At 38.9% G+C, this 25,461-nt stretch overlaps 5 protein-coding genes across 5 annotated transcripts; all 5 read left to right on the top strand.

Moving 5' to 3' along the window:
- The first annotated feature begins 212 nt into the window (after nucleotides 1-212).
- On the top strand, nucleotides 213-2,226 carry LOC106169517 (myocilin-like). The gene is made up of 2 exons (XM_013548987.2): nucleotides 213-650; nucleotides 860-2,226. Exons 1-2 carry the CDS (start codon nucleotides 329-331, stop codon nucleotides 1,657-1,659), a joined length of 1,122 nt encoding a protein of 373 aa, XP_013404441.2. The 5' UTR covers nucleotides 213-328; the 3' UTR covers nucleotides 1,660-2,226.
- Nucleotides 2,227-5,396: 3,170 nt separating this feature from the next.
- On the top strand, nucleotides 5,397-7,508 carry LOC106169546 (uncharacterized). Its single transcript, XM_087018661.1, has 3 exons — nucleotides 5,397-5,579; nucleotides 5,958-6,092; nucleotides 6,931-7,508. Exons 1-3 carry the CDS (start codon nucleotides 5,500-5,502, stop codon nucleotides 7,223-7,225), a joined length of 510 nt encoding a protein of 169 aa, XP_086874787.1. The 5' UTR covers nucleotides 5,397-5,499; the 3' UTR covers nucleotides 7,226-7,508.
- Nucleotides 7,509-8,641: 1,133 nt separating this feature from the next.
- On the top strand, nucleotides 8,642-14,022 carry LOC106169545 (uncharacterized). Its single transcript, XM_087016443.1, has 7 exons — nucleotides 8,642-9,206; nucleotides 9,641-9,775; nucleotides 10,163-10,276; nucleotides 10,506-10,619; nucleotides 11,295-11,408; nucleotides 12,307-12,420; nucleotides 13,180-14,022. The coding sequence occupies exons 1-7, from the start codon at nucleotides 8,996-8,998 to the stop codon at nucleotides 13,980-13,982; spliced, it is 1,605 nt and encodes a 534-aa protein (XP_086872569.1). The 5' UTR covers nucleotides 8,642-8,995; the 3' UTR covers nucleotides 13,983-14,022.
- A 979-nt stretch (nucleotides 14,023-15,001) lies between these two features.
- Nucleotides 15,002-20,630, top strand: LOC106169516 (noelin-3-like). Its single transcript, XM_013548986.2, has 4 exons — nucleotides 15,002-15,237; nucleotides 18,772-18,906; nucleotides 19,276-19,389; nucleotides 19,773-20,630. Exons 1-4 carry the CDS (start codon nucleotides 15,030-15,032, stop codon nucleotides 20,576-20,578), a joined length of 1,263 nt encoding a protein of 420 aa, XP_013404440.2. The 5' UTR covers nucleotides 15,002-15,029; the 3' UTR covers nucleotides 20,579-20,630.
- Nucleotides 20,631-22,176: 1,546 nt separating this feature from the next.
- LOC106169540 (noelin-2) lies at nucleotides 22,177-25,446 on the top strand. Its single transcript, XM_013549031.2, has 3 exons — nucleotides 22,177-22,417; nucleotides 24,046-24,180; nucleotides 24,583-25,446. The coding sequence occupies exons 1-3, from the start codon at nucleotides 22,210-22,212 to the stop codon at nucleotides 25,368-25,370; spliced, it is 1,131 nt and encodes a 376-aa protein (XP_013404485.2). The 5' UTR covers nucleotides 22,177-22,209; the 3' UTR covers nucleotides 25,371-25,446.
- The last annotated feature ends 15 nt before the right edge of the window (nucleotides 25,447-25,461 follow it).

Below are 25,461 nucleotides of genomic sequence, written 5' to 3'. Positions count from 1 at the left end.
GCAATGAAACTATGACTTTTCTCTTTATTGTCTGCATGCTTATTGCAAACCAATAAATACCATTTATATCCTCACATAATTTGAAGTCGAACGTACCCTCCCAAACCCTCTATCTCTTTCCGATCGTAGCGAATCACGACTCTAGAAAAAATGGATTGGTCGATTTCGTTTAATTAATCTCTTCTGCGCAAAACGTAAGGTATATAAACCAGCGCTTTTTAGATGAGCGGTGCAGTAAACACTGTTCGTCAAAGACAGCTTGTTCCGTAGGACGTCATACGCTCTCTTCAGCTGAAGCTGCTTTAAAATTTAAGTCAACTGCAATACCATGAAAAGTCTACCTTTTTCACTCCTCGTTTCGCTGGTTGTGGCATTTGCTCCCGCGGCCGTAAATGCTTACAGCGGGGCTCAGGCATTGTTCAAGAAGATGATTGAATTATTTCACATCAACCACCGCCTTGAGTATGTCACGAATCAGATTTCTGAAAACTGTCCAGGTTTCTTCGCCAAGAGAGAACGCTTTGTCAAGATGAATAAATATGTTGGCAAAAGAGGGCTTGTCGCTGAAGAAGAAAACATCGACTTTGAACTGCAACTGGCAAAACATTCCCTAAAATTTATGAAGCAAGCTCTTTTGGACTGCAGACGAGGTAAGTCCCTTTCAAAATCTTGGGCGTGTAATTGGTATACATTGTGCATGTCATATTTAGCCCCTATATATGCTTCTTGGTTATGTACATTTGACCGAATTGGACATAAATGGTGTATAATTTTTCAAATCTTGTATTCAAATGGTAAGATGACAAAAATATTCTTGATTAACAACTATACTAAATGGCTCGTCTATTCCTTGTTACAGTGAACTGTTCTTCGAAAAGCAAAATACGCATAGAAAAAGCTTCCACCTTATTCCAGTATACCACTGCCAGATCTTATCACTCCGCTTGGATGAAGGATTCTCAACCATTAACTCTTAAAGAAGCTGGTAAAGTTTATTTTTTTCGTGGGCATTACTACAACAAAGTTGTTGTGTTCGACACTTTCACAGCTATGAAGCAAGGTACTCAATCTGCGTCATTTACACTTCCCTATTACTTTGCTGGCACGGGCCATGTCGTGTATTGGGGCAATGTATACTTTCGTCGATTAAATACGCAGAATATCATTAAGTATAATCCCCTGAAAATGAAGATCATGGTAGAGAAGCAGATGGACGATGTGGATGCGGGAAGCAATTGCCCATATCAATGGGGCGGTTACACTACCACTGATTTTGCCGTGGATGAGTTCGGACTGTGGTTAGTTTACGCGAATAAAAATGATAGCTGTAAGTTGGTCATTGCCAAGATGAACCCGGACACTCTCAACGTGGAGATGTCGTGGTCGACGACTATTCCATACACGAGCGTTGGAAACACGTTCATGAAATGCGGAGTGCTTTACGCCACGAATTCCTACAGTGATACATCCACTTACATCAGTTTTACCTATGACACCAACACTGGGAAACAAGAGTCGCTTCCCTCGAATAGGATCCCGTTCAAACAACCTGGTAAATACAACACCATGTTAGATTACAACCCACATGATGGTCTTCTGTATTATGCAGATTACAAAGATGTATACTTTGCCACGTTTCCAATTATCCAATCAGTGTAACAAGATTTCGCCTTCAGACAAGAAAGCCAAGAAATAAAAACGTTGGAACAATGGTGTTGCTTGTCAGAATCCATCATGTGGGATGGGAAGTGGACTGTCTGTCATGCTGGACTCTCTGTCACCGGCATATTAGTGGGAGGAGGAGAAGAGACCTTTGAGAAGGATTTGAAAGATTCTTCTCCCAGTAAAAGTGCGTAAAATTCGGTAAACTGGGGAAAAAGTCTCTTGAATGTGGTAGATAAGATTCTGGTCGCAATTAACCTCAAATTTCGGAATATAACTGCAGGACGTTCAGCACTCATATATTTTTAGCATCAGAATGTGCTCTTTTAAAGTCACGAGTCCAATAGCGATTGTGTCTACACGTGTATTTTGCAATCGAGTTATCCACTACTGTTTTCTTTTGCATGTTAGAATTGTATCGAAGTAAATTACATCTTATTTTATTTAGGTAACCTCTTGAATATTCAAATAAGAGCTAAACCTATGTCTGTCGTTTTCGTTTAAAATTGTCTACAATAACAATAAAAATCACGCTTTAAGGCAATAAAATACACTGTGCATGTAGATGGCCACTCTGATAATGAAAAAAAAATTCTTTTATGATTCATTTCTTTATGTCCCTGTTAATATTAAAATGAAGGTTGTTATGTACTCGCTTGGATTAAACCGAGTCAGCGATTACGTGCATTTCTCCACGTTCTCATCGCACAGAAATGCAATGTTTGAACAATGTTTTTTTATTTCGTAATACAAAGGGGATACAACGTGTCTGTGACAGATAAGAGGTACATTTGCTTAAAATAATAATTTACTCTAGGCTCACATGCGGCACCAAGCGGGTTTTGTGGTAAGAAACCGCAATCAAATTTACACCCTTCTTACATCTTACTTCAGGTTAAGGGAAAAGGTATCTAGATATCCTCTTCCCCCGATAGTCATCGAAATATTGGAAGTAAACCACCTGAAATTGAAAAGCATTACTGCTGTACCCCTTTACGTATACAGTTTATTCCTACTGCAAAACAAAGATGAAATTATTTTCTGGACATTAGTTTACCTTGTAGACAATATTTGTGGGCCGAGTTTCTGCATTTAATGTCTATCTTTTTATAACATTTTCCCAAACAATTTGTTTATTTACACACTTTGTTGTTCACAAGTCTTTTAAAGTATAAAAATAAATGGACACGGCCATACACCAAAAACAAAATTTCTTTGGAAGTGAATTACAAATCCTGGCACACATTGGTTTTAGCTATCATTTTGAAAAGAAAGTAAATATGGTAGAACACAGCTCCTACACATGTGTTTGCACTGCAACCCAAGTGGCGGATTAAGAGGGGGGGGTCAGGGGGTCCTGACCCCCACCCTCGGTTTCTGAAAAATATATCACACCAATATTACCCTCTTTAAATAAGAATTTTCACTAGCTTAATTTTAGTTCTAAACCGTACCAAGGGGCACTGTTTTCTCTCCAAAACACCAAAAATTTTTCGCAGGCCCCGAACCCCACACCAAAGGGGCGATGGTCGGCTTTGCATCCGAGGTCTGTCGTTTCCGTACCCCCCCTTCAAACCATCCGCTCCTGACCCCTACCCTACCCCAACACACACACACACACACACACACACACACACACACACACACACACAAAACAATCTACAGGTACCTAAATTCACGCACTGTTCATGTTACACCACTGTGGCATCACCATTCTTAGGAACATTGGTGGCCAGACATGCTCTACAAAAGATGGTAGTCTGAACCATGATTTCAGCTGACATCGTAATTGCTTTGAAAGAGACAAAAAGCCTGCGGATACAAAATAAATCAAGAATCCAATTCATTTTGCTTTCTTAATCAGAGGCTACAGTTTTCAGTGAGATTTTGAGAGAGATTTAAAGAGAGACCTCTCAAGTTTGAATCCCGAAGAGTTATATGACCAGTTTTGTGCACTAACGCGACTGCAGGATATGCTGAATAAACAGTAAAACATGAGCCGTTTATCTCATTTCTTGCAAATTTCATCAGCCACGATATATCTTATTTCGCAGTTACTGTTATTTTACCACACGAGGAATATATCCAAATATCTTTTTGAACCGATGTTTGCAGTAGCAGACGGTTAAAATGATATCAGGCAAACTGTCACTTGGTACCGGGTTCCTGGCCCATCCCCTAGGACCAACCTTATCACTGAAAAACATTTGGGGATATTTCAGACAACGCACTGTTTTGTTTTTCTCAGTCTCACCAAGGTCATAGTGTATTTATCCAGTTTGACAGTTATAATAATAATAGAATTAAAGCAGAATTAAATCAAAGTCATCTTATGTGATTAATCTACCTGGACACTACGTGTCTTTTCCGTCATGGGTTCAACAGACTAGGCCTTCTATCCCACCTGTTGTGATGCATCAACTCTGTCGCTTTTACGATCAGACTTAAGTGTCGTCTCCTTTCGCAAACCCCTTCTCGGGACTGACCCTTTCTCGGAGTTGTACAGAAAATCATTGTTCTCTTCTAAATTGTATTTTGTGAGTTCTGTATTCTTCGTCCAAACTTGAGATCAGATATCACGGTCTCTCTCCATTCCTTTCTTTTGTACGGATTAGTAGACATACAGAGATATGATATAGTGTTCTTGGTTTTTTCGTTGTTTCTTTATTTATTCATGTATCTATTCATTTATTCTAAGTCAAAAGACACGCATCCTGAAGACGTGTATTTGAAAAGGCACGTGTCTGTGCAAACGTGCTGTAGGAACCAGACACTGTGCTTATCAAGATGGACAGACGCGAGGTTTCTTTTCATCCTTGTTTATAAAAATGATAATTCATTATATTAAAACACGTCTCTTCTTACAAGTATAGCATGTATGTGTCTCATGATTTCAGTTGATTTTTGCACTATCCTTGCTGAAAATGTAGACAGTGACACGAATATTCTTAGGTCAACAATAAGGTCAGTTCTTCTAGAATCCCTTCTTAAATAGACATTTTTGTGCCAATCTGGATACAAATTGCATCAGTTGTTATTTTACCACAGTGGTTTCCAACAAAAAATGACACACTAAAAGTAGTAAGAAATCCTAGTTTGAGAATTCTGAAAAATTTCAAGGTGGCCGCATACGCCATTAAAAAACATGCACATGTTGTACTGGGGTATATGGTTACCTATTACAAGCACTTCGTTTCTCAGTGTTTTTCTATACCTTCAATACCCCTATAATATATATATAGCTTGTAAAAAGTGGCGTGACCAAAAACTCGTTTTTAATTTAGTTTTAGCACCATTATCCCCGCTTGTCCCTTTATTTTTCATTTCATCTTTCATTTTTCATTTTATCTTTCTTTTCACCACTGTACTAAAATGCGAAATCACGTGGTATCCTGGGTGCTTTAAACACGTTTTACAAAATAAATAAATAAATAAATAAATAAATAAATAAATAAAGGGTGCCTTTAGAGTATTGAAACATGTTAATTAAAGTATATGAATTTAGCAAGTGAGAGCTGGATACAGAAACGCATGCTACCTGTAGTCAACTGTAAATACAAATAATACTAGCTACAGTACCTTCTATGTTCTCATGTAAATTGAGATCGAAAGTTAACCAATCAACCCTTCCATTTCTATCCGATCTTGGCGAATCACGTTTCTAGAGGAAAAGGATAAATCAAGGAGGTGTGGTTTCTTCGGCGCCAAAAGTGCGTTATATAAACCAGTGGTTTTCCTTGAGAGCGGCGCAGTTTTCTCTGTAGTCTACTGTTGCAGGAGGTCGTTATACGTAGCATTCGATTGAAAAAGCTGTTAGTTTAAGTCAACGTTAACATCATGAAAATTTTCAATTTTTCATTCCTCGTTTTGCTATATTGTTATTTGACCAGCTCCGGTGCAACTGGGAAAAACTTATGGTAAGTACAGTGTATTTAGCTTTTCTTATTATTTAGAATGTATTTTAAATAAGCTGTTGATCTTCATATATACATTACAGAGTATAAGGATTAAGGTTAAATTTGTTTAATGTAAAAGAGAACATAAGGCTCACCCGTGCATTTGCACGCATCCGTGCACTGGTTTATGAATTCTCGGATGCCTTATGCACATGTGCATACATCCACACGGAAGCGAACCCACACACATACGCAGACACGCATGCATACAAAAAACATGAACACACATACGCACAGGCAGGTGTACTTTTTCATCTTTTATTTATGCTGAAATTCCACAGCACATGCAAAGTGTACATTTCATCGCTGTTGATTAATATACTAACCCCTCTATTACAGCACCAGTGCCAACTTTCAAACTGTTGGCCGTGTTGTCCACGGTGAGGCCAGAGGAGAGTCCTTTACTGGTCAACTGGCTGTGGCGTACACCATTGTAAACAGAGTGAATCACGGAGGATACCCGAACACACTCAAGTAAGAATATGTTTACCTTAACAACGAACGCCATTGTAAATAACGCCCGTTAGCGGGATAGGGGTGGGGGCAAAGTAATTGCCTTTTAGCGGGATTGGATCCAGTGTAAATCAAAATTTGTTCTAGATTCTACGCCACTTGCAATTGCTGGCTATAGACATCTTATTCGGGTAAATAGACTACAGTCAAGTTTGTCTAACTGTTTATCCGTTAATCTGCCGATGTCATATTCAGAGGTCCATCTTACTTGATTGTGTACGCTTTTGCAACAATTTCGCTTTTCAGTATACACACACGCTGCGATTTAAATGATTTTAAAAGTAGTCGTTTTATCAGATTTTTAAAATTTTTATTGTAATGGACAGTGGCGTGTTAACCAACTACCGTATACCTATCGAACTTGCTTGTATAGATAGACGCAATAGATAAATAGCAATGGACTAATAAGTAACAGCCAGTTTGCTTACTACATGTACTTGCTTGTCATTACTACATGTATAAATCTAAACAAAAAACGCCTATCTCGGATTCCTCCTACATTGTACATGTCCGTCAGAGAAGATAAAATAGTATCATGCTTCATAAGATTGCAATCAACTATTTCTTTGGTATGTCTTTTGATAAGTCATTCAGTTACTAAGCTCAGAAGTTTTAGGGAGGGGTTTTGTGAGAGCTCCTTGATATTAGTAGGCGTACATGTAAGTTCGATCATTAGTTAGGTGATCGGTTCTGTTGTCCACTGATTAGTAAGTTACATGTAGTAAGCCAGTAGACGAGTAAATACGTTAGCCAGTGAGTGGGTGCATGAGGGAAATCATTACTTTTACTTTTTCTACAGTAAGGTGGTGTACCAACGATACTCCGGTGGTTACCAATACAACACACTCAGTGAACCCCGTCACGACAGAGCTTGGGCTACGTCCAAAGCCAACAATGACGCCACCTATCGTAGGGCAATCCTGGCCGCTAAAGACGCGTTGTGTGGCTACAGGTCAGATCCTACTGGCTGCGCAACAGACTACTGCGCGTACGATCCTTGCTCGGCGACAAGATCTAATCGTTACTGGGACGTCTACAATAAGAGGAAGATCGGGAACCATTGGTTTGTTTGCCGCAGCCCAAAGAGAGGTTAAGAAAAAATGAGAAGAATCTGCGTTCTCATCAAATAACGTTGCAAATATGCTTTATGCAAGTGTTAATAAACCCTTGTGTGCAGGCCTACTGTACACCTGTGTTTACGAATAGCTGACTGAGCAAAATTTTTCATTTCTTGAGAAGTAAAATTCCTTCACTTTCGGAGTAATTGCTGTTATATGCATCTGCGGTCAAATTATCTTTTTAATGTAGGTAAAATGAAGCTTCAAGCACAATGAAAGTTGGTAAAACTAAGATTATGAAATAAATGGTCATTCTCTGTACTCTTTACTGTTGTTTATATTAGCTTTAGATTGCACAGAAGGCTAGCCATAAACGGTACATCCTGAGAATATTTTAGGGAGATATATTAAAAATAAAACTGAATTTTTTTCAACGTGCACAATCTTATGCATATGTGTCTTACTATTGTAGAAAAACGGTCCATAAAAACGGGAGTAACTTTTCCACTCAGTGCAGATACTACAGTTCTTGTATCTTTCGAATTAAACAGGGGGATTTAAAAGCACAATCTTTCCAAATTAAAGACCTTTAGATAACAACGAATCCCTCTCCAGCTTCTAAACCCACAAGTTGTACATGTAGTTGTGCCAACTCCTGAATAAATAATGTCGCGTGATCAGTCTCAAACTAGGCCGCTAATTTTCAGTGTAATAAGTACGTTCTAATCAACCGTTTTTTTTTTTTTTTCATTTTTTCATATCGTTCTATCAGTCTTGCTTCAAACCGCTAAGTGCGTTCATAACTATTTTTTCATTATTTAATACCGTGCCATCGGTCTTGCCCTACCCCGTAAGTGCCATTTCACTACTCACTTTATTATCCCAAATCGGCCCCTTTCTGGGCCCTACAAATCCTACCAACAGACGGTTTGGGCGGATCCAACATAAATTAAAGAATCAAGTGTTTGGATTCTGGGTTTTGAAGGAATTGCATTTTTTCATTGACATTGGTCTTAAATGATAGGGGACTTATAATAAACCTTATTTATCAGCACGTTTTCATACAGTGTACATGTAGATGCATCATATTTCTGGCAGTCATGCATACATCACAAGCTTTCTTTTTGACGAAAATAATCTCTCTCTCTCCCTCTCTCTTTCTCTCAAAATGAGAAAATGACACTTATTAAATGTAGGATGATAAAACTGATAGATGCGTCTCCGTTGTCTAAATGTCGGGTCACAGCTGTCGATGAGTACCCCCCGTACATTTCTTCAAATATGCTTTTCAATTTACTGCATATTAATATAATCTGCATAAGAGAATCAAAGTGGATTTGGGACCCGCTCTTCCTCCCAAACAAAATAGCGCAGTCGTATCAAGCATTCTCTTTGAAAATCTTAAAATGGAAACAAAATTCTTGTTTGCATTGCCCAATCCTTAAAAAGATTTAGATTTCACAGTTCTTTGCTCTACTTTTGAGGTGACTGTATTCTACGTGTAGATAAAGTCAAATTTCATCAAGCATGAAACAAATTTTAAAATATTACACCAAGGTCTGTTGAAGAACAACAACGAAATTCATGTGTTCAAGTTCACAATGTTATCAGGAGACGTGACAATCTTTGGCTTACACCCTGACACCGGTCTCAGGAAATCGATCTGCAAAGCTATGTCATGATCACTGCTAATCACCACGATTGGCCCACACATTTCTTTATGAACTGCGACCGACGAGAACATTATCCTCACACTGGGGTTTAAGCTGTCATACATGTAGTACAGAAAGCACCCATCTTTTCGTTATGTTAACAGTTCAAGTTTTTTTCCTCTGCATGTTTCTTCATTTTGGCAGAGGACAGAACATTCCGTCAAGTAACCAAAATCAGTTTTCCACACTCCTCGAGTTACTGAAGTTACAAGTTCAAATCGAGAAAGCCAGTGGTGTTCTCCACAAGGAATGCCCAACGCTTTTCCAGCAGCCAGACGTCTCCAGCATTTTAAAGCCAGTCATAGGTAAGCTTACACCTGTTATGTCTCTGTCTCTCTCTCTCTCTCTCTCTCTCTCTGTGTGTGTGTGTGTGTGTGTGTGAAATTATGATGCCCGATGTTTTACTACTGGCAAGCTGGATCCGTCATTTCGAAATCATGCATGTTTAAAGATATTAATTTTTTTATTTTTATATGTTAGCCATCGGAAGAAATTCATTCCAATAAAAGTACCAATAAAAATTGAACAGAATTGATAAAATGTCAATATAACTTAATAAATTTTTGTTTAATTATTTGAATATAGATAGCAGATCATAGTTTTATTACATTTTGGCATAAAAAGCACTTGGAATTAATTTTGTGTCTGGTGTTGTGTTTTGTAATTTCGTAATAAAGATTGAAATGATATTTTTTTAGATCGAAGGAAATTTAAATTATTAATTATCTGGCATGCGTAGGAAAAAGACAGCTGTACTTTGGCGTGTCATCGGAGGAGATAGAATTTAGGACCAGCCTTGCTAAGCACACTCTAGATTTCTTGACGCAAAGTTACTTGAAGTGCAAAGCCGGGTCACTGAAAGTCACGACACCAGGTAAGGTAACATAAGATATCATGAATCCGTTTTAAAGGAGCCAAAATAGTAAAGGGTATCAGAACACCTTCTGTTTATTATATTACAAGAGGTAGGGCCCGTTTCCATCTTTTAAATGTAAGTGAAACTTGATACTTAATTTATTAACATTTCTACCTCTGGGTAAAATTGATACGCATAAGCTTAGATTTGCAATTATACATGTACGATGACTTGCATTTTCGAGGTTAGCTTCAATTTTAGTTGACGTACAATGTATTCAATATGTTAAACGACAGCGGACAGTTTGGGTTTCAGCATAGCGTCATTCAATTTTGACATCGTTCTAGATATCATGAAATGAATCTATCAAATCCTTGCTTTCTTAATATTTGTCGCTGCTTTTAGTTCCCGATCCATGTTACAGTCAACCGTGTCAAAATAACGGGACGTGCTCGGCCAGCGGGGACACTGCTATCTGCACCTGCCTGCCTGGTTTTACCGGCGCCACGTGTGCTATAGGTGGGTGCACGTGGACTAGTATGACGTCACAGTGATAACAGTTCTACATAGAGTGGAACAGATGAGTTAAATTATCTATAGACTCTATATCTATACTTAAAATGACTTTAAGACGTTAAGTTAATGATTTAACAGCAATATATTGCTATGGGTAATTTGGTATTTTAATACCTACCGGGTATCAGCAATTGATAATGAAGTGTACACGTGAATGACATATGTTTTCCAGACATCGATGAATGTGCAAGCGCCCCATGTGTGAATGGTGCCAGGTGCAAAAAACATCCGGGTTCTTTCCAATGCGTGTGCTTGGCTGGATTTACAGGAAATTTGTGCGAGAATGGTAAATATTTTTATTTGAAATGTCGAAAACGTAAAGTAATTGTTTTCACTACTTTTCTTTTGTTCATTTTGTATTGGCAATTGCCATAGATGATTTAAGTTTGTTTAACTGTCACGGAATACAAACGGTATAGGAACTACCGTATTTGTCAGTATTCTGAAGGGGACGCTCCGTAGTCTGATGTTATTTTGATATTGAAGTTTAAGATAAAACAAAATACAAACTTATAAGAATAGTAATAATTAACTTGTTCTTAATGATTTTATTTATTTTTTCGTGTCCTAAGGTAAGCTAAGTAAGTTTAGCCTTGACTATAAGATAAGAGTTGGGTACAAAACTGGGTCATTATTCTGAAATTTATTAATTCTTGTTCTTCTATCAAAAATGAAATGGCCATGAATGCATTTTGTAAGTGTCGGTGTGCAATCATGGGGATTATAACTGATAATTTTTTATTGGTCATGACACAGACACATAAATATTAGCAAAGTCATTATGGAAGATTTATTTGATTAATAATACCAATGGTAACCATGTTATTAAATGTTGTATATACATGCTGAGTCGTATTGAAATGTTCAAGTAATCAGTTTTTTATTATGCATTTGATAATATTTTTTGCATTGTATTGTCTTGAAATCAATAACCGATTTATTGGTCTGTGCATTTTCTCAGACCTTGATGAGTGTGCTAGTAACCCATGCACCGCTGGATCCACGTGTCAAAACCGCCATGGTCACTTTGTGTGCGTTTGCCCAGCAGGCTTTGCGGGGAATCTTTGCCAGTTTGGTAATACAGTAATGCATGCCAACGTGGAAATAACAAACGCTCTCTCTCTCTCTCTCTCTCTCTCTCTCTCTCACACACACCCCACCCCCCGAGTGTTCTCCTGCAACGCTTGTCGATTTTAATCGATTTTAAAAAATCCTTGTCACAAAATACAGGAAATTATCAAACCAAATCAAGTCACTGACATTACCGAACTGTAGCATATGATCTAGTTAAAAAGGCATGTCTTGTTAATTTTTTCAGCAAAAAAGGGCAATCGTGTATATACTGTCCTTTCGCAGTCCTTACAGTCCTTTTATAGCCCTTACATTCATTTTATAGCCCTTACAGTCATTTTATAGCCCTTACAGTCATTTTGATGTAAACTTTTAAGCTCATTTGACGGATGTAGTCCATCTGCCGTTACTCTCTCGTCCAAAAAGGAGAGCGAAATTACAGCGAAACTCTTTTCATAATATATATATATATATATATATATATATATATATATATATATTTGTAGATATCAGCGAATGTTCCAGTCGGCCTTGCCAGCGGGGAGGAACGTGTGTGGATTGAGTTAACGGCTATAGATGCATCTGCCCTGCTGGACATTATGGAAAACAATGTGAAGGTTAATTAAGTTGAAGCAATGAGATGTATTATTTGTACACGTAAAATATCAGAGCAACCTTATCTATCTACTGAGAAGAAGTAAATTAGAAAAATGTAGCATAACACATGAATAACAGTAAAAACACACACATTTGTTGGGGCGGTTGAAAAATTAATGAAGTTCACTGTTCTAATCAACGTTTAAAACAGCAATTTTCTATGACATATTAATCAGATAATCACAGCAAGTACAGTATTGGAATCGCGCAATCGTGCTTTGAAGGTCGTACAATTTCTGTTTCAGTGGTTGATCACTGCCGCAATCAACCATGCCAAAACGGTGCAACATGTGTGAATGGAACTACCACATACAACTGTATTTGCCCTGGGACGAACAATGGAAGGAACTGTGAAAACTGTAGGTATTAAATGTATATCTTTAGAAAATATTACAAAGTAAGTAATTCCGTCAGCTCCATTAATAGGTTGCTACCAACATAATTTAAAACTGTTTTTGACAGAGTAATGACCCAAACTCAATCTCATGCAACTCCTTAATTTAAGTAAACCTCAAGGACTTTCGGGGAGGCCTTTTTGTAAAAACAGGGGCTTCTACTTTTTGGCATTCCAAAACATTCATCTGATTTTGCCAAATGTTGATTATTCAAGCAGGGGTCATTGTCGCATGAAAAACGTAAGGCACAATGTAGTCCGTCTGACAGGTGTTTGCTTTCATAAGTCAGTATACTGCTGAATTCTTATGCTTTGAAGGGCGGTTATCAAGCTGATTCTGCCACCAGGCCTCTTTCATAAGTGTGCTGTCGGTACGTTTGCTATTTAGATGGGTGTTACACACCGTGTATACATTCTCCGGCTCGTTCTTTCGGGGAATGGGATTTCTGTTTGCTTTAAGATTGTATAAAATTTAAAATTTAAAAATTAAAAAAAAGAATTGTGTCATTTCAAAAGGCCCCTTGACGATCGGTCGAAGAGTCATGCCAAAGATAAAAATCTCGTTCAGCCTCTTTGAAAACGCTTTTACTTTTAAATAGCAGTTAGGTAGTACCTTTTACAAATCGTATATAGTAATTTGATCACTCTTGATTCACTCTGAACGTAAAATTCATCATTTTCTTACCTGCTCATAATTATTGAAAATAACTCATTGCTTTTATAGGGAAGAAATGTATGTCTGGCGGCTCTATTAGAATTGAGAACACATCGATGGTCTTACAGTATAGTACAGCAGCACTGTATTACCTTTCTTGGATGATGGACTCTCATCCAGCTAACCTCAGCGCTGCAAACCGAGTGTGGCTGTTCAAAGGATATGGAAATAATGTAATCTCTGTATATGAAACTGTAGAAGACATGAAGCGTGGCATACAAAGTGCGTCAATTACACTTCCATACAACTGGGCCGGTACCGGACATGTTGTGTACAAAGGAAATTTGCATTTTCAGCGTTTGAAAACTCAGAATATTTTAAAATATGACATCCAGAAAATGGCGCTTATGGCAGAAAATCACATGAAAGACGTAGGCAGTGGCAACACATGTTCCTATGGTTGGGGCGGTTACACTACCACTGACTTTGCCGTGGACGAGTACGGACTGTGGTTAGTGTACGGGAACAGGAGTAACAACTGTAACCTGGTCATCGCCAAGATCAACCCAGACACTCTCAACGTGGAGAAATCGTGGGAGACGACCACTGATATCAGGAAAGTTGGAAACACGTTCATGAAATGTGGCGTGCTTTACGCCACGAATTCCTACAATGCTCAGTCAAATTACATCCGCTATACCTATGATACCAACACTGGGAAACAAGAGACGCTTTCCTCGAATAAGATCTCGTTCAAACAACCTGGTACATACAACACCATGTTAGATTACAACCCCCATGATGGTCTTTTGTATTACGCTGATAGTAGGGACGGATATATTGCAACGTTTCCAATTGTCCTATCAGTGTAACAAGATTTCGGCTTCGGGCAAAAAGCTAAGAAATAAAAAGTTAAAACAACGGCTTTGCTTGTAGAAACCTGTCTTGCTCTCATGTTGCATGTTTGAGCATTTATGTGTGTGTGTGTGAGAAGGGCACTACGTGTTTTGTTGTTATAGGATATATAAATTGATAGATGGGTCTGAGGGTTAAGAGACGCACAGTAAAAAAAAGACTTAATTGAGGTCTTGTTTGCATATAGACTGTGGCGATCCTCGTACATTATTTCAAACCTCATTTTAAAGCGCCTGATGTTTGGATTGGTGACTTTGAATACCAGTACATTGCCACAGCCACAGATTGGCGGGAAGAGGGTGAGGGTGAGGGCGTGTTACAAACCTGTATCCATGCTAAAAAAATTTTTATATGAGTTTTTATATTCTGAACAGAAATTTAGTATTTGATTGTTTACAAAATGCATACCTGTATCCCACAATTCGTTGTGTGAAAATCGCAATGTACATCTACATGTATATGTCAGCTGAAAGCTGGCGATTCTCGATTTATGAGACTTAAGAAAAATATCCGTTTATTTGCAAAAACAGAAAGCGGTGCTTTCGAATAAAAGAAATGAGGAAAAATACATTCCGGGGCAAAAATACAAATGCAGAAATAGGAATGAAAACGCATTGTATTTGTCCTTTCGCCATCACAAACTGAGACTCGAGATCACGAAAGGATATTGCGTTTTTAAAAGGTTTGAAACAAAGAGCTCCTCCTTGCCGGCAATTTGTGTAGAAACCGGATTAGCATTTCAAGATGAACGCGTTCCTCAATGAAAAAACATTTTAAAATGGGAACTTACTTTGCTGGCCTCGTTTTAAACCAATTTTTTAAAAAATATTAAGACCTAAAGATGCCCAAAACATAGAAAATAAAAGATAACATCTGGCGAGCGTTGGTTCTAACCCTGACAATCCTCTCCAGGATGTGCCTTTATGCATAAATCCGTGGCTATATTTATCTGAGCATTCATTATTGTGTTGGCTATTGGCTCTGAAAACCTCAAACGCAACAGTATGTATCTATTTAGTCGCAGCGCCTTGGCTCTCTGCATTTTGTTGGGCGTGGGATTAAGTCAGCGTCAACAAGATCGGTTTTCCAACCTTCTCGAGCTTCTAAAGCTACAGGTTCAGATTGAGAAAACGGGGGAGTTCCTACGCATGGATTGCCCAACCCTGTTCCAGCAGCCTGGGGTTTCACGTTACTTGAGGTCTGAACCCAGAGGTAAGAAGCAACTCTCTCTCTCTCTCTCTTACAGTTTTTCATCATAAACAATGTCATTAATTTAAACGTTTTCGGTTTTTATCTATACACAGTCTCTTTTTTATCAACTGTAAATGCCATAATGAAGATTTCACATTTAAACGTATTACTGCACATTATCTGCGTGTGCTCTGCTTCATATATTCACTATAGTGTCGACAATCATTCCCCTCTACAGCCCTCTGTCTTTGGGAGTTCTCAGCATGTCTTGTTAATTACCTAAGTATGTCCCATCTACTGTGCAAAGCTATCCAGCCTATTTGCACTTTGCCTTCCCTTCCTTCTTTTCCTTCCAACGTTCCCTACGTTACTAGTTGCTTTATACGTCAATTTTTCTTTACATGTCCTAAGCCATTAAACTGGATTGTTTTTTCTGGTTTTCTTTAAGAGTATTATGTGTTGGCATCTCTTCCCCTTGGAGTTGTGTGTGTGTGTGTGTGTGTGTGTGTGTGTGTGTGTGCAAGGTACACGTACGCATCATATCCTGACTCGGGTGTTTTTCACTTTAAATTTCTTACTGGCAGTCCATGTTTTACAGCTCTGCATTATTGAAATTATCCTATGTAGCATTGTACGGTTCTCATTCTCTTTTTTCTGTTGATACTAGCAAGATACATTCTTGATCCTAAGTTGAATTGACTTTAATTACGGTATATATCTGCCGTCAGAAGTAATAAAACTACCCAGCCATTATAATCACTGACTTGTTTTGATTCAGTGTTGTTTCTATAAATGTTACATGCATGAACGTACTTTTACTATCCACGCTCACTACAGGAATCCCAAATTGGTGCATAACATCCAATGTTACATCCCAGAACCAAGATGGTTCTCTGGGTTATCAAAAAATAATGTATAAATGTCAAGATGATTGCTTCGACTAATCGAAAATGTCGGATGAAATTAAACACTCATTTCAGATATCTAAACGTCATTTCCCTCCTAATTAACGAAACTTGGTTAAACGGACTTCAATGTCCCATGGTGACTCTGTTTGTGATGTTTCACACTGCCAACCAAAATTACCGCAACGACTAGCCTAAATAATTAACTTTTTTTCACGTGACGTGGCGGTAATTTTAGTTGGGGGTGACGCACGTGTGGCCCATTTCCGGTGTGCTCTCCACTTTGTTCGTTAGTTGTAATAATAATAAATAATAAATTTATTTTAAGTCTAAAATCCATTTAAAATGTTCAGTAGACATTACATAAAATATCATAAAAAATACTACATAAAATATCATAAATAAAATCTAGGTAAAACAGCCATTATTCCATACAATTAAATGCAATTAATACAAGATTTATAAAACCAATTAAGAGTTAATCAAAATATTTCCTAAAAAAGGTATGTTTTTAGTTCTTTTTAAAAATGTTTGGTAGACTGAATTGCTCGGATTTCCAGCGGTAATAGATTCCATTCCTTTGGACCTGCAGCTTTAAAAGATATATCACCGTAGGTTTTTAATCACATTTTTACTGGGTTGAGTAGCAATTGGTCTACAGTCCGCAGATTACGCATTGGAACATAGTGACTAATTCATTGATGTATGTTGGTGCCAATCCATAAAAAGCATCGTGAGTAAAAACTAAAAATTTGAATAAAATCCTGGCTTGTAGAGGTAGCCGGTGTAAACTTTTTAAAACTGGGGAGATGTGTATACTTGTGGATGTCCGAGTTAATAATCTGGCCGAAATATTTTGAATGCGCTGCAGTCTAGCAATTTGTTTCTTTGGACAACCGTATAAAATGTAGTTGCAGTAATCTAATCGAGATGTAACTATACAATTTATAACTGTGGCTGCAGCAGAGTCAGACAACTGATTGCGAATTGCACTTATGTTCCTAATGTTAAAAACCGCTGACCCTCATACACTGGCAATATGTTTGTTCATACAAAGTGATCCATCAAAAAATACACCAAGATTTCTTGCATGAGGTGGTGTTGGCTTAATAATGCTTGATCCAATTTTGAGCTGAATTTGTTGTGCTATCATACGATTATGTGGCTGACTTATTACCAAACGTTCAGACTTTCCATCGTTAATTTTCAACTTATTACTAATCAGCCACCCGCGAAGATCATCAATACATTCAGACAAAATATCAATAGATTCATTTGGATTTTCTAGATTGCAACAAGTAAAAATCTGTGTGTCATCAGCATAAATATGATAGCCAATGTTATGATGTCTTAGTATGGCCCCAATTGGTAAGGTATACATGCAAAACACAAGAGGTCCTAGAACACTGCCTTGTGGCACACCAAAAGCTATCTCTGAAACATTTGATAATATGCCTTTTATCATAACCTGCTGTGACCGGCCTGTAAAATAAGAACGTAAAAGACTAAGAGCAGAGTTGTGAGGGCGTGCGCCTTACTCAACACGCAAAGGGCAATTGATCCTTCATTGCTTGCGACGTGCGTCTTGCACAACGCGCGCCTCTCTCGTTAACTCTGTGCGAGGGAAGCAAGTTACGCAGGCTATTCGTAGAATCTTTTGGACATGTCCAACATCCTCCGTACGTGGTTACGGGCTGTCTGCGAACTCGAAATTGCGTTAGAAGAACTTGCGTGGGACGTGAGATTCTGTGCAAAATTTGAACGCAAACAACCCGTAAGAGCCCGTACGGCCGGTTGTGACCGAGGCTTTAATGGGAATTGTTTTCACTTTAAAAAGGAAAGGGATGCAGGCAAAGCGGCACGCTTACAATACAATAGGGAACATTTCAGTGGTTTTCCAGTACAGCCCGGCCAATTCCAGACAGTCTGCGTGGATGAGAGACTCCCAACCACAGTTCGGCAGAGTGTGGTTTTTCGGAGGATCTGTGAGAAACAACCCCTTGGTTGTATTCGACTCAGTAGAGGCCATGAAGCGCAAAAACTCACGTGAGACCATCAGACTCCCATACAACTGGGCAGGCACTGGACATGTTGTATACAGGAATTCTGTTTACTTTATCCGTGCCCTTACGAAGACCATAATCAAGTTCGACCTCAAAAACAGAAATGCCATGATTGAGGCATCATTGAGAGACGTAGACGGGGGCAACAGATGTACTTATCCGTGGGACGGTTACGCTTCCACTGACTTTGCCGTGGACGAATACGGGCTGTGGTTGGTGTACGGGAACGTGATTGCGAACTGTAACCTGGTCATCACCAAGATCAACCCCGATACTCTCAACGTGGAGAATTTGTGGCCGACGACTATTGGCAGTGGAAGCTTGGGAAACACTTTCATGAAATGTGGCGTGCTTTACGCCACGAATTCCTACAGTGAAATGTCCACTTACATCCTCTATACCTATATATCACCAACACTGGGAAACAAGAGTCACACATGGGATCCCGTTCAAACAACATAAAAAGCACTTGGAAATAACTTTGCGTCTGGTATTGTCTTTTGTAATTTCGTTATGAAGATTGAAATGATATTTTTTTAGATCTAGATCGAAGGAAATTTAAATTATTGTTTATCTTGCATGTGTAGGGAAAAGACAGCTGTACTTTGGCGCGTCATCGGAGGAGATAGAATTTAGGATCATCCTTGCTCAGCACACTCTAGATTTCTTGACGCAAAGTTACTTGAAGTGCAAAGCCGGGTCAATGAAAGTCACGACGCAGGGTAAGGTGAAACAAGATATCATGAATCCGTTTTAAAGGCGCCTAAATAGAAAGGTGTTATCAGAAAACCCTATGTTGATTACATTACAAGAGATAAACCACGTTTCCATCTTTTAAATATAAGTGAAACTTTATTCTTGATATATTAACACTTCTAATGGGTAGTGATGATACGAATCAACTTAATCTTTAAATTTGTAGTGGCTGCGAATTCATTTTTATCGAGGTTCATTTCTTTACTTTTTAGTTTTGCTTATGGAAAACATGTTCTATAAAACTAACGGCAAAGGCTGATTTGGGTTTCAGTATCGCCACGTTCAATTTTGGCATCGTCCTAAATAAAATAAACCAATATGTTTCGTCATTTAAGCTCCTGATCCATGTGACAGTCAACCGTGTCAAAATAACGGGACGTGCTCGGCCAGCGGGGATACTGCTGTCTGCGCCTGCTTGCCTGGTTTTACCGGTGCCACGTGTGACGAAGGTGGGTGCACGTGGACTAGTGTGACGTCATGGTGGGAATGTTCCTACACACAGTGGAACAGATGCGTTCAATTATCTAGGCCTATAGACTCTACGTCTATATTTTAACGACTTTAAGGCTGTAAAGTAATGATTTAACATCAATATATAAATATGGATAATTTGGTATTTTAATACTTACCTTGCATCAGCACTTGATTATAAAGAGAAAATGACGTGTTTTCTAGACATAGGCAAAAATACCGTTTAGTCGATTTAAACAAAATTTTCTTTTCAATAAGAATTAGATATTACTGTTAAGTGTTTTAAAACACTGTGAAGCAATTTGATCATTAATTGTCTCTGTAGTAAATTTTATTATGTAACACATTATTGTTTTTATAGGGACGAAATGCCTGTCTGGCGGCACTATTAGAATTGGGAACATGTCAATGGTCTTTCAGTATAGCCCAGCAAGGTCCCTGCACTCTTCTTGGATGAAAGACTCTCAGCCAACTAACCTGAGCTATGCTGACCGAGTGTGGTTTTTCAAAGGATATTCTACAGAAAATGTGATCGCTGAATTCGAAACAATTGAAGACATGAAGCGTGGTATACAAAGTGCGTCAATTACACTTCCATACAGGTGGGCCGGTACCGGACATGTCGTACACAGAGGCAGTTTGTATTTTCAGCCTCATGGAACTCAGAAAATTGCTAAATATGATATCCAGAAAATGAAGCTTATGGCAGAGATTCACTTGAAAGACGTAGACAGTGGCAACAGATGCACCTATGGTTGGGGCGGTTACGCTTCCACTGACTTTGCCGTGGACGAATACGGGCTGTGGTTGGTGTACGGGAACGTGACTGCGAACTGTAACCTGGTCATCGCCAAGATTAACCTGGACACTCTCAACGTGGAGCAATCATGGGAGACGACCATCAATTACAGGATAGTTGGAAACACGTTCATGAAATGTGGCGTGCTTTACGCCACGAAATCCTACAGTGAAACATTCATTTACATTCGCTATACTTATGACACCAACACCGGGAAACAAGAGTCGCTTCCCTCGAACAGTATCTCGTTCAAACAACCTGGTACATACAACACCATGTTAGATTACAACCCCCATGACGGCCTTCTGTATTATGCAGATTACAATCCCGGGTACATTGCCACGTTCCCAATTGTCAAATCAGTGTAACAAGATCACGTATTCAGAAAAGAAAGCCAAAAAATAAACAGTTGGAAATATAGTTTTGTTTGTAGGAATATCTCCTTCACTCACAATGCGTGTGTGAGCATTTGTGTGTGTGTGTGTGTGTGTGTGTGCGTGCATGCGTGCGTGTTTGGATAGCGGGGTAGCATGAAGTTGTTCTTGGACAGGAGGGTTGATTGACAGGTGGGTCTTAGGGTAAAGATACTCATAGTCAAAATAAAAGAGATCATTGAGGTTTATATGCATACATAGACTAGTGCCATCCCCATATGTTCTTTAAATCGCCCGATGTTTGAATTGGTGATTTTGAATACCAGTAGGGGCCTACATTGCCACATCCACAGATTGGCGTGGGGTGGGGGGTCGTGGAAATCCCTATCCATGCTTAAAACAAAATGGTATTTTTTATATTCTGAACAGAAAATTGGTAATTGTCTGTTTACAAAAAGAAGCAACAGATATTTGCATACCTGTACCTCACAACTCGTGTGAAAATCGCAGAGAACGTACATGTACATGTACATGTATATTCTCAATTTATGAGGCTTTAGAAAAGTATTCGTTTGTATGCAAAAATAAAAACAGCGCCTTCGAATAAAAGAAAAAAATGTATAAACTTTGCGCGAACCCCCCCCCCCCCACACACATACACACACACAAATACAGAAACAGGAATGCAAACGCATTGTATTTTTCTAATGATGTATTAGGTACTAGGTATAGGCGCCTTCTACCTTACTCACCTTCATTTTTCCAAAACAAGGTCGAATCCAGCCTCCTAACCAAATTTCCACCAAAAATAAATAAATAAATAAATACATAAAAATGACAAGAAAGAAGACAGAATGTGAGATGACTACAGATATGAATGCTGGCGGAATGAAATAGGGAGCTCAACTATCTCAGTATAATAAAGACAAAGGCTTTATAAATGATAACTTCTGATTGTGGTCTCTCGGGGCAGGGATTCGGGATTGCAAACGACGAATTGACGACTTACACCACGATTTCGTGGCGCGAACGTTAACATAGTGGTCGAGAGCGCTAACAATCTGACCAGCTTACACCCGGGTCTTTCGTTGTTTATGTTTTTGTAATGCTACTTTTCTCAACCCCAAACTATTTTCAGTGCGGCAGTAATGCACTCTAGACAATCTCTGGAACACAAAGGACGTGCCGAACGGGTAGATTAACGGTTCGCGATTTGCATTTTGGTGTTCGCGACCACAATCTCTCGTTTGCGATATTAAAGCACGGATTGAGACTCAAAATCACGACAGGATATTTTGTTTTAAGGTTTGAAACAAAGAGTTCTTGCTTGCTGGCAATTTATGTAGAAAACGGATTAGCATTTTAAAATGAACTCGGTTCCCCAATCAAAAGCATTTTAAAATGAGAACTTACTTTACTGTCAACGTTTTGAACCAATTCTTTGAAACATTAAAACATGGTGATGCCCAAATCCTACAGAATGAAATATCTCATTCAGCGAACGTTGGTTCTAACCCTGGCAATCCTCTCCAGGATGTGCCTTCATACATTATTCCCTGGTTATATATATCTTGGCGTTCGTAATTGTTGGGGCTTCTGGCTCTGGAAACATCAAACGCAACGGTATGTGTCTATTTGGTCGCAGCGCCTTGGCTCTCTGCATTTTGTTTGGCGTGGGATTAAGCCACAGTCAACAAGATCGATTTTCCAACCTTCTCGAGCTTCTAAAACTACAGGTTCAGATTGAGAAGACGGGGGATTTCCTGCGCAGGGATTGTCCAACCCTGTTCCAGCAGACTGGGGTTTCACGTTATTTGAGGTCTGAACCCAGAGGTAGGAAGCAACTCTCTCTCCCTCTCTCTTACAGTTTCTCATCATAAACAATGTCATTAATTTAAACGTAATCGGGTTTTATCTATACACAGTCTCTTTTTAACAATTGTAAATTCGATAATGAAGATTTCATATGGAAACGTATTACTGCACATTATCTGCGTGTGTCCTGCTTCATATATTCACTGTAGTGTCGGCAATTCCCCTCTACAACTCTCTGTCTTTGATAGTTCTCAGCGTATCTGTTACTTTTGTATGTTCCATCTATTGTGCAAAGCTATCCAACTTATTTGCTCTTTTTCCTTCCAACTTTCCCTATGTTACCGGTTGCTTTATATTTCAGTATTTCTTTACATGTCCTAAGACATTAAACTGGCTTGTTTTTTCTGGTCTTCCTTAAGAGTGTTATATGTTGGCATCTGCTTCCCCTTGGACCGATTTTTTTTGTATGTCTGCAAGATACACGTACGCATCATATCCTGACTCTGGAGTTTTTTCACTTTCTTACTGTCAGTCCATGTTTTACAGTCTTTCATTATAAAAATTACCCTATACATAGCATACGAATCTCATTCTTGTTTCTATTGATACTAGCAAGATAAACTTTTGATCTTAGGTTGAATTGACTTAGAATTACCGTACATATTTGCCACCAGAAGTAATGAAACTACCAAGACAAAATTAATCACTGTTTTGATTTAGTATTGCTTCTTTAAATGTTACGTGCATGTACATACTTTTACTATCCACGCTCACAACAGGAATCCCAAACGTGAAACCCAATATTACATCCTAGAATCAAGATAGTTCTCTGGGTTATCAAAAATAATGTAAAAATAACAAGATGATTACTTCGACTAATCGAAAATGCCGGATGAAATTAAGCACTCATTCCAGATATTTAAACGCCATTTCCCTCCTAATTAACGAAACTCGGTTCAACGAACTTCAATGCCCCATGGTCACCTTGTTTGTGATGTTGTCCATTTCTCAATTTCCCCTAAAGTTGGCCTCCTGCTGTTTGTACAAGTTTGCCTGTTGCGGATTCCCATTTAACTTACTTTTTTACGTAAAAGCCAGTACAGGGTATTGATTTGTCATAGTGGACCGGTCCAGTTAAGTATAACGCACGGTGAGAAAGGGCCTTTCGGTCATCTGTTTTTCGTATCTATCAATGTCATTTTCATTTGCTGCCATGTCTGTCTGTTGGGAGTTTATGTTATTAATATGGTGATAAGTATTTCACGCTTCTTGGAAGGGGCATTTACCACACACAGGCCTACTGGTAGGCTACATATATATACACCAATGAAATATAAGTACATGTAGGTATAAAAAAAGTTCCTAAAATGACCTGTTCAAGGACCGCTTCAAGGGGCACTTCATGACCAGCAATACGGTTCATACTTCTCCGGAACACTTGTATCTTAAACGATCTTGTCTGTCATTGTATTTGTAGTTTGAAATCGAATCCAGCAAGAGGCTCGCCTACAGGCTTAATAGCAAGCAGCAAGTGACCAACAGACTGTGACTGATCATATGACAATACCAATTTTCTGTCAGACTGAGACATTAAACCTGAAAAGCTTATGCTACGATGTATCTTATGTCATGTTTTCTACTCCCAGTGGGGCAAAGCCCGTCGTACAATGGCGTGACATCAGAAGAGTTAGCGCTCAAGATTAGCCTTGCCAGCCACACTCTAGAATTCTTGACCCAGAGCTATTTGAGATGCACGGCAGACCAACAGATCAATACAAATGGTAAGCACACCATTATTAGCTACTTTACGGGTAGGAATCATTGCGTTTAGCACAAAACCTTGTGATGGGCAGTTAAAACAAAAAGTGTTCATTTACTTGTTTTTATGGTATCCCCCTAACAGAAATTGGAAATAAAAGAGGTCATCGAACCAAGCGACCTGAAGGTATTTGTCCAGGTATTATAATCATTAGATATAATCAATTTTTCAAAATTAAATCAGATGAAAGGGACTAACCCATGTGAGCAAAAATTAAAATAATAATGAAACAATATTAAAAAAAACTTGGCAAAAGTTATGTCTACAATGTCAGTAAGCATCCATATCGCCATTCAGTATCTAGTTATCAAGAGAATGACAATAACTCATTGCAATTTAGAAGCAATTATTTTACTTTACAAAGGAACGGGATGTGGCATGCCTACAATAGAGAACTCGTCAGGGGTTTTCCAGTACAGCCCGGCCAATTCCAGACAGTCTGCGTGGATGAGAGATTCCCAACCGACAAATCAAAGCTCGGCAAACAGAGTGTGGTTTTTTAGAGGATTTGTGAGAGACAACGCGGTGATAATGTTCGACTCAGTAGAGGCCATGAAGCGCAACCACTCACGTGAGACCATCAGACTCCCATACAACTGGGCAGGCACTGGACATGTTGTATACAGGGATTCCGTATACTTTCAGCGTGCCCTCACGAAGAACATAGTCAAGTTCGATTTCAAGAACAGAACTGCCATGATTGAGGCATCAATGAGGGACGTAGACGGGGGCAACACGTGTACATATCCGTGGCGCGGTTACACTACCACTGACTTTGCCGTGGACGAGTACGGGCTGTGGTTAGTGTACGGGAATATAAGTAACAACTGTAACCTGGTCATCGCCAAGATCAACCCGGACACTCTCAACGTGGAGAAATCGTGGGCGACGACCATTAGCAGTGGAAGCGTGGGAAACACTTTCATGAAATGTGGCGTGCTTTACGCCACGAATTCCTACAGTGAATTGTCCAATTACATCCGCTATACCTATGACACCAACACTGGGAAACAAGAGTCGCTTCCACCGAATGGGATCCCGTTCAAACCACCTGGTAAATACAACACCATGTTAGATTATAATCCACATGACGGTCTTCTGTATTATGCAGATATGATTAAGGGAAATCTTGCCACTTTTCCAATTGTCTAATCAATGAAACAAGATTTCGGCTACAAACAAGAAAGCCAAGAAATAAAAAAAGTTGAAACAATGTTGTTGTTTGTCAGAATCTCTAATTTCT

This window comes from Lingula anatina, chromosome 7 (genome assembly GCF_051362555.1).
Source record: "Lingula anatina isolate TDL-2025a chromosome 7, LinAna3.0, whole genome shotgun sequence".
In the NCBI taxonomy this organism is placed as follows: Eukaryota; Metazoa; Brachiopoda; class Lingulata; order Lingulida; family Lingulidae; genus Lingula; species Lingula anatina.
This window is presented reverse-complemented; position numbering and strand designations above follow the sequence as displayed.

Coding starts and splice junctions, on each gene's coding strand:
- LOC106169540 (XM_013549031.2), top strand. CDS start 22,210: ATGTGTCTATTTGGTCGCAGCGCCTTGGCTCTCTGCATTTTGTTTGGC. Junction 22,418..24,045: donor TTTGAGGTCTGAACCCAGAG/GTAGGAAGCAAC, acceptor TTCTACTCCCAG/TGGGGCAAAGCCCGTCGTAC. Junction 24,181..24,582: donor CCAACAGATCAATACAAATG/GTAAGCACACCA, acceptor TACTTTACAAAG/GAACGGGATGTGGCATGCCT.
- LOC106169517 (XM_013548987.2), top strand. CDS start 329: ATGAAAAGTCTACCTTTTTCACTCCTCGTTTCGCTGGTTGTGGCATTT. Junction 651..859: donor TCTTTTGGACTGCAGACGAG/GTAAGTCCCTTT, acceptor TCCTTGTTACAG/TGAACTGTTCTTCGAAAAGC.
- LOC106169546 (XM_087018661.1), top strand. CDS start 5,500: ATGAAAATTTTCAATTTTTCATTCCTCGTTTTGCTATATTGTTATTTG. Junction 5,580..5,957: donor GCAACTGGGAAAAACTTATG/GTAAGTACAGTG, acceptor CCTCTATTACAG/CACCAGTGCCAACTTTCAAA. Junction 6,093..6,930: donor GGATACCCGAACACACTCAA/GTAAGAATATGT, acceptor CTTTTTCTACAG/TAAGGTGGTGTACCAACGAT.
- LOC106169516 (XM_013548986.2), top strand. CDS start 15,030: ATGTATCTATTTAGTCGCAGCGCCTTGGCTCTCTGCATTTTGTTGGGC. Junction 18,907..19,275: donor AATGAAAGTCACGACGCAGG/GTAAGGTGAAAC, acceptor TCGTCATTTAAG/CTCCTGATCCATGTGACAGT. Junction 19,390..19,772: donor CGGTGCCACGTGTGACGAAG/GTGGGTGCACGT, acceptor TTGTTTTTATAG/GGACGAAATGCCTGTCTGGC.
- LOC106169545 (XM_087016443.1), top strand. CDS start 8,996: ATGTTAACAGTTCAAGTTTTTTTCCTCTGCATGTTTCTTCATTTTGGC. Junction 9,207..9,640: donor CATTTTAAAGCCAGTCATAG/GTAAGCTTACAC, acceptor TGGCATGCGTAG/GAAAAAGACAGCTGTACTTT. Junction 11,409..12,306: donor GGGGAATCTTTGCCAGTTTG/GTAATACAGTAA, acceptor TTTCTGTTTCAG/TGGTTGATCACTGCCGCAAT.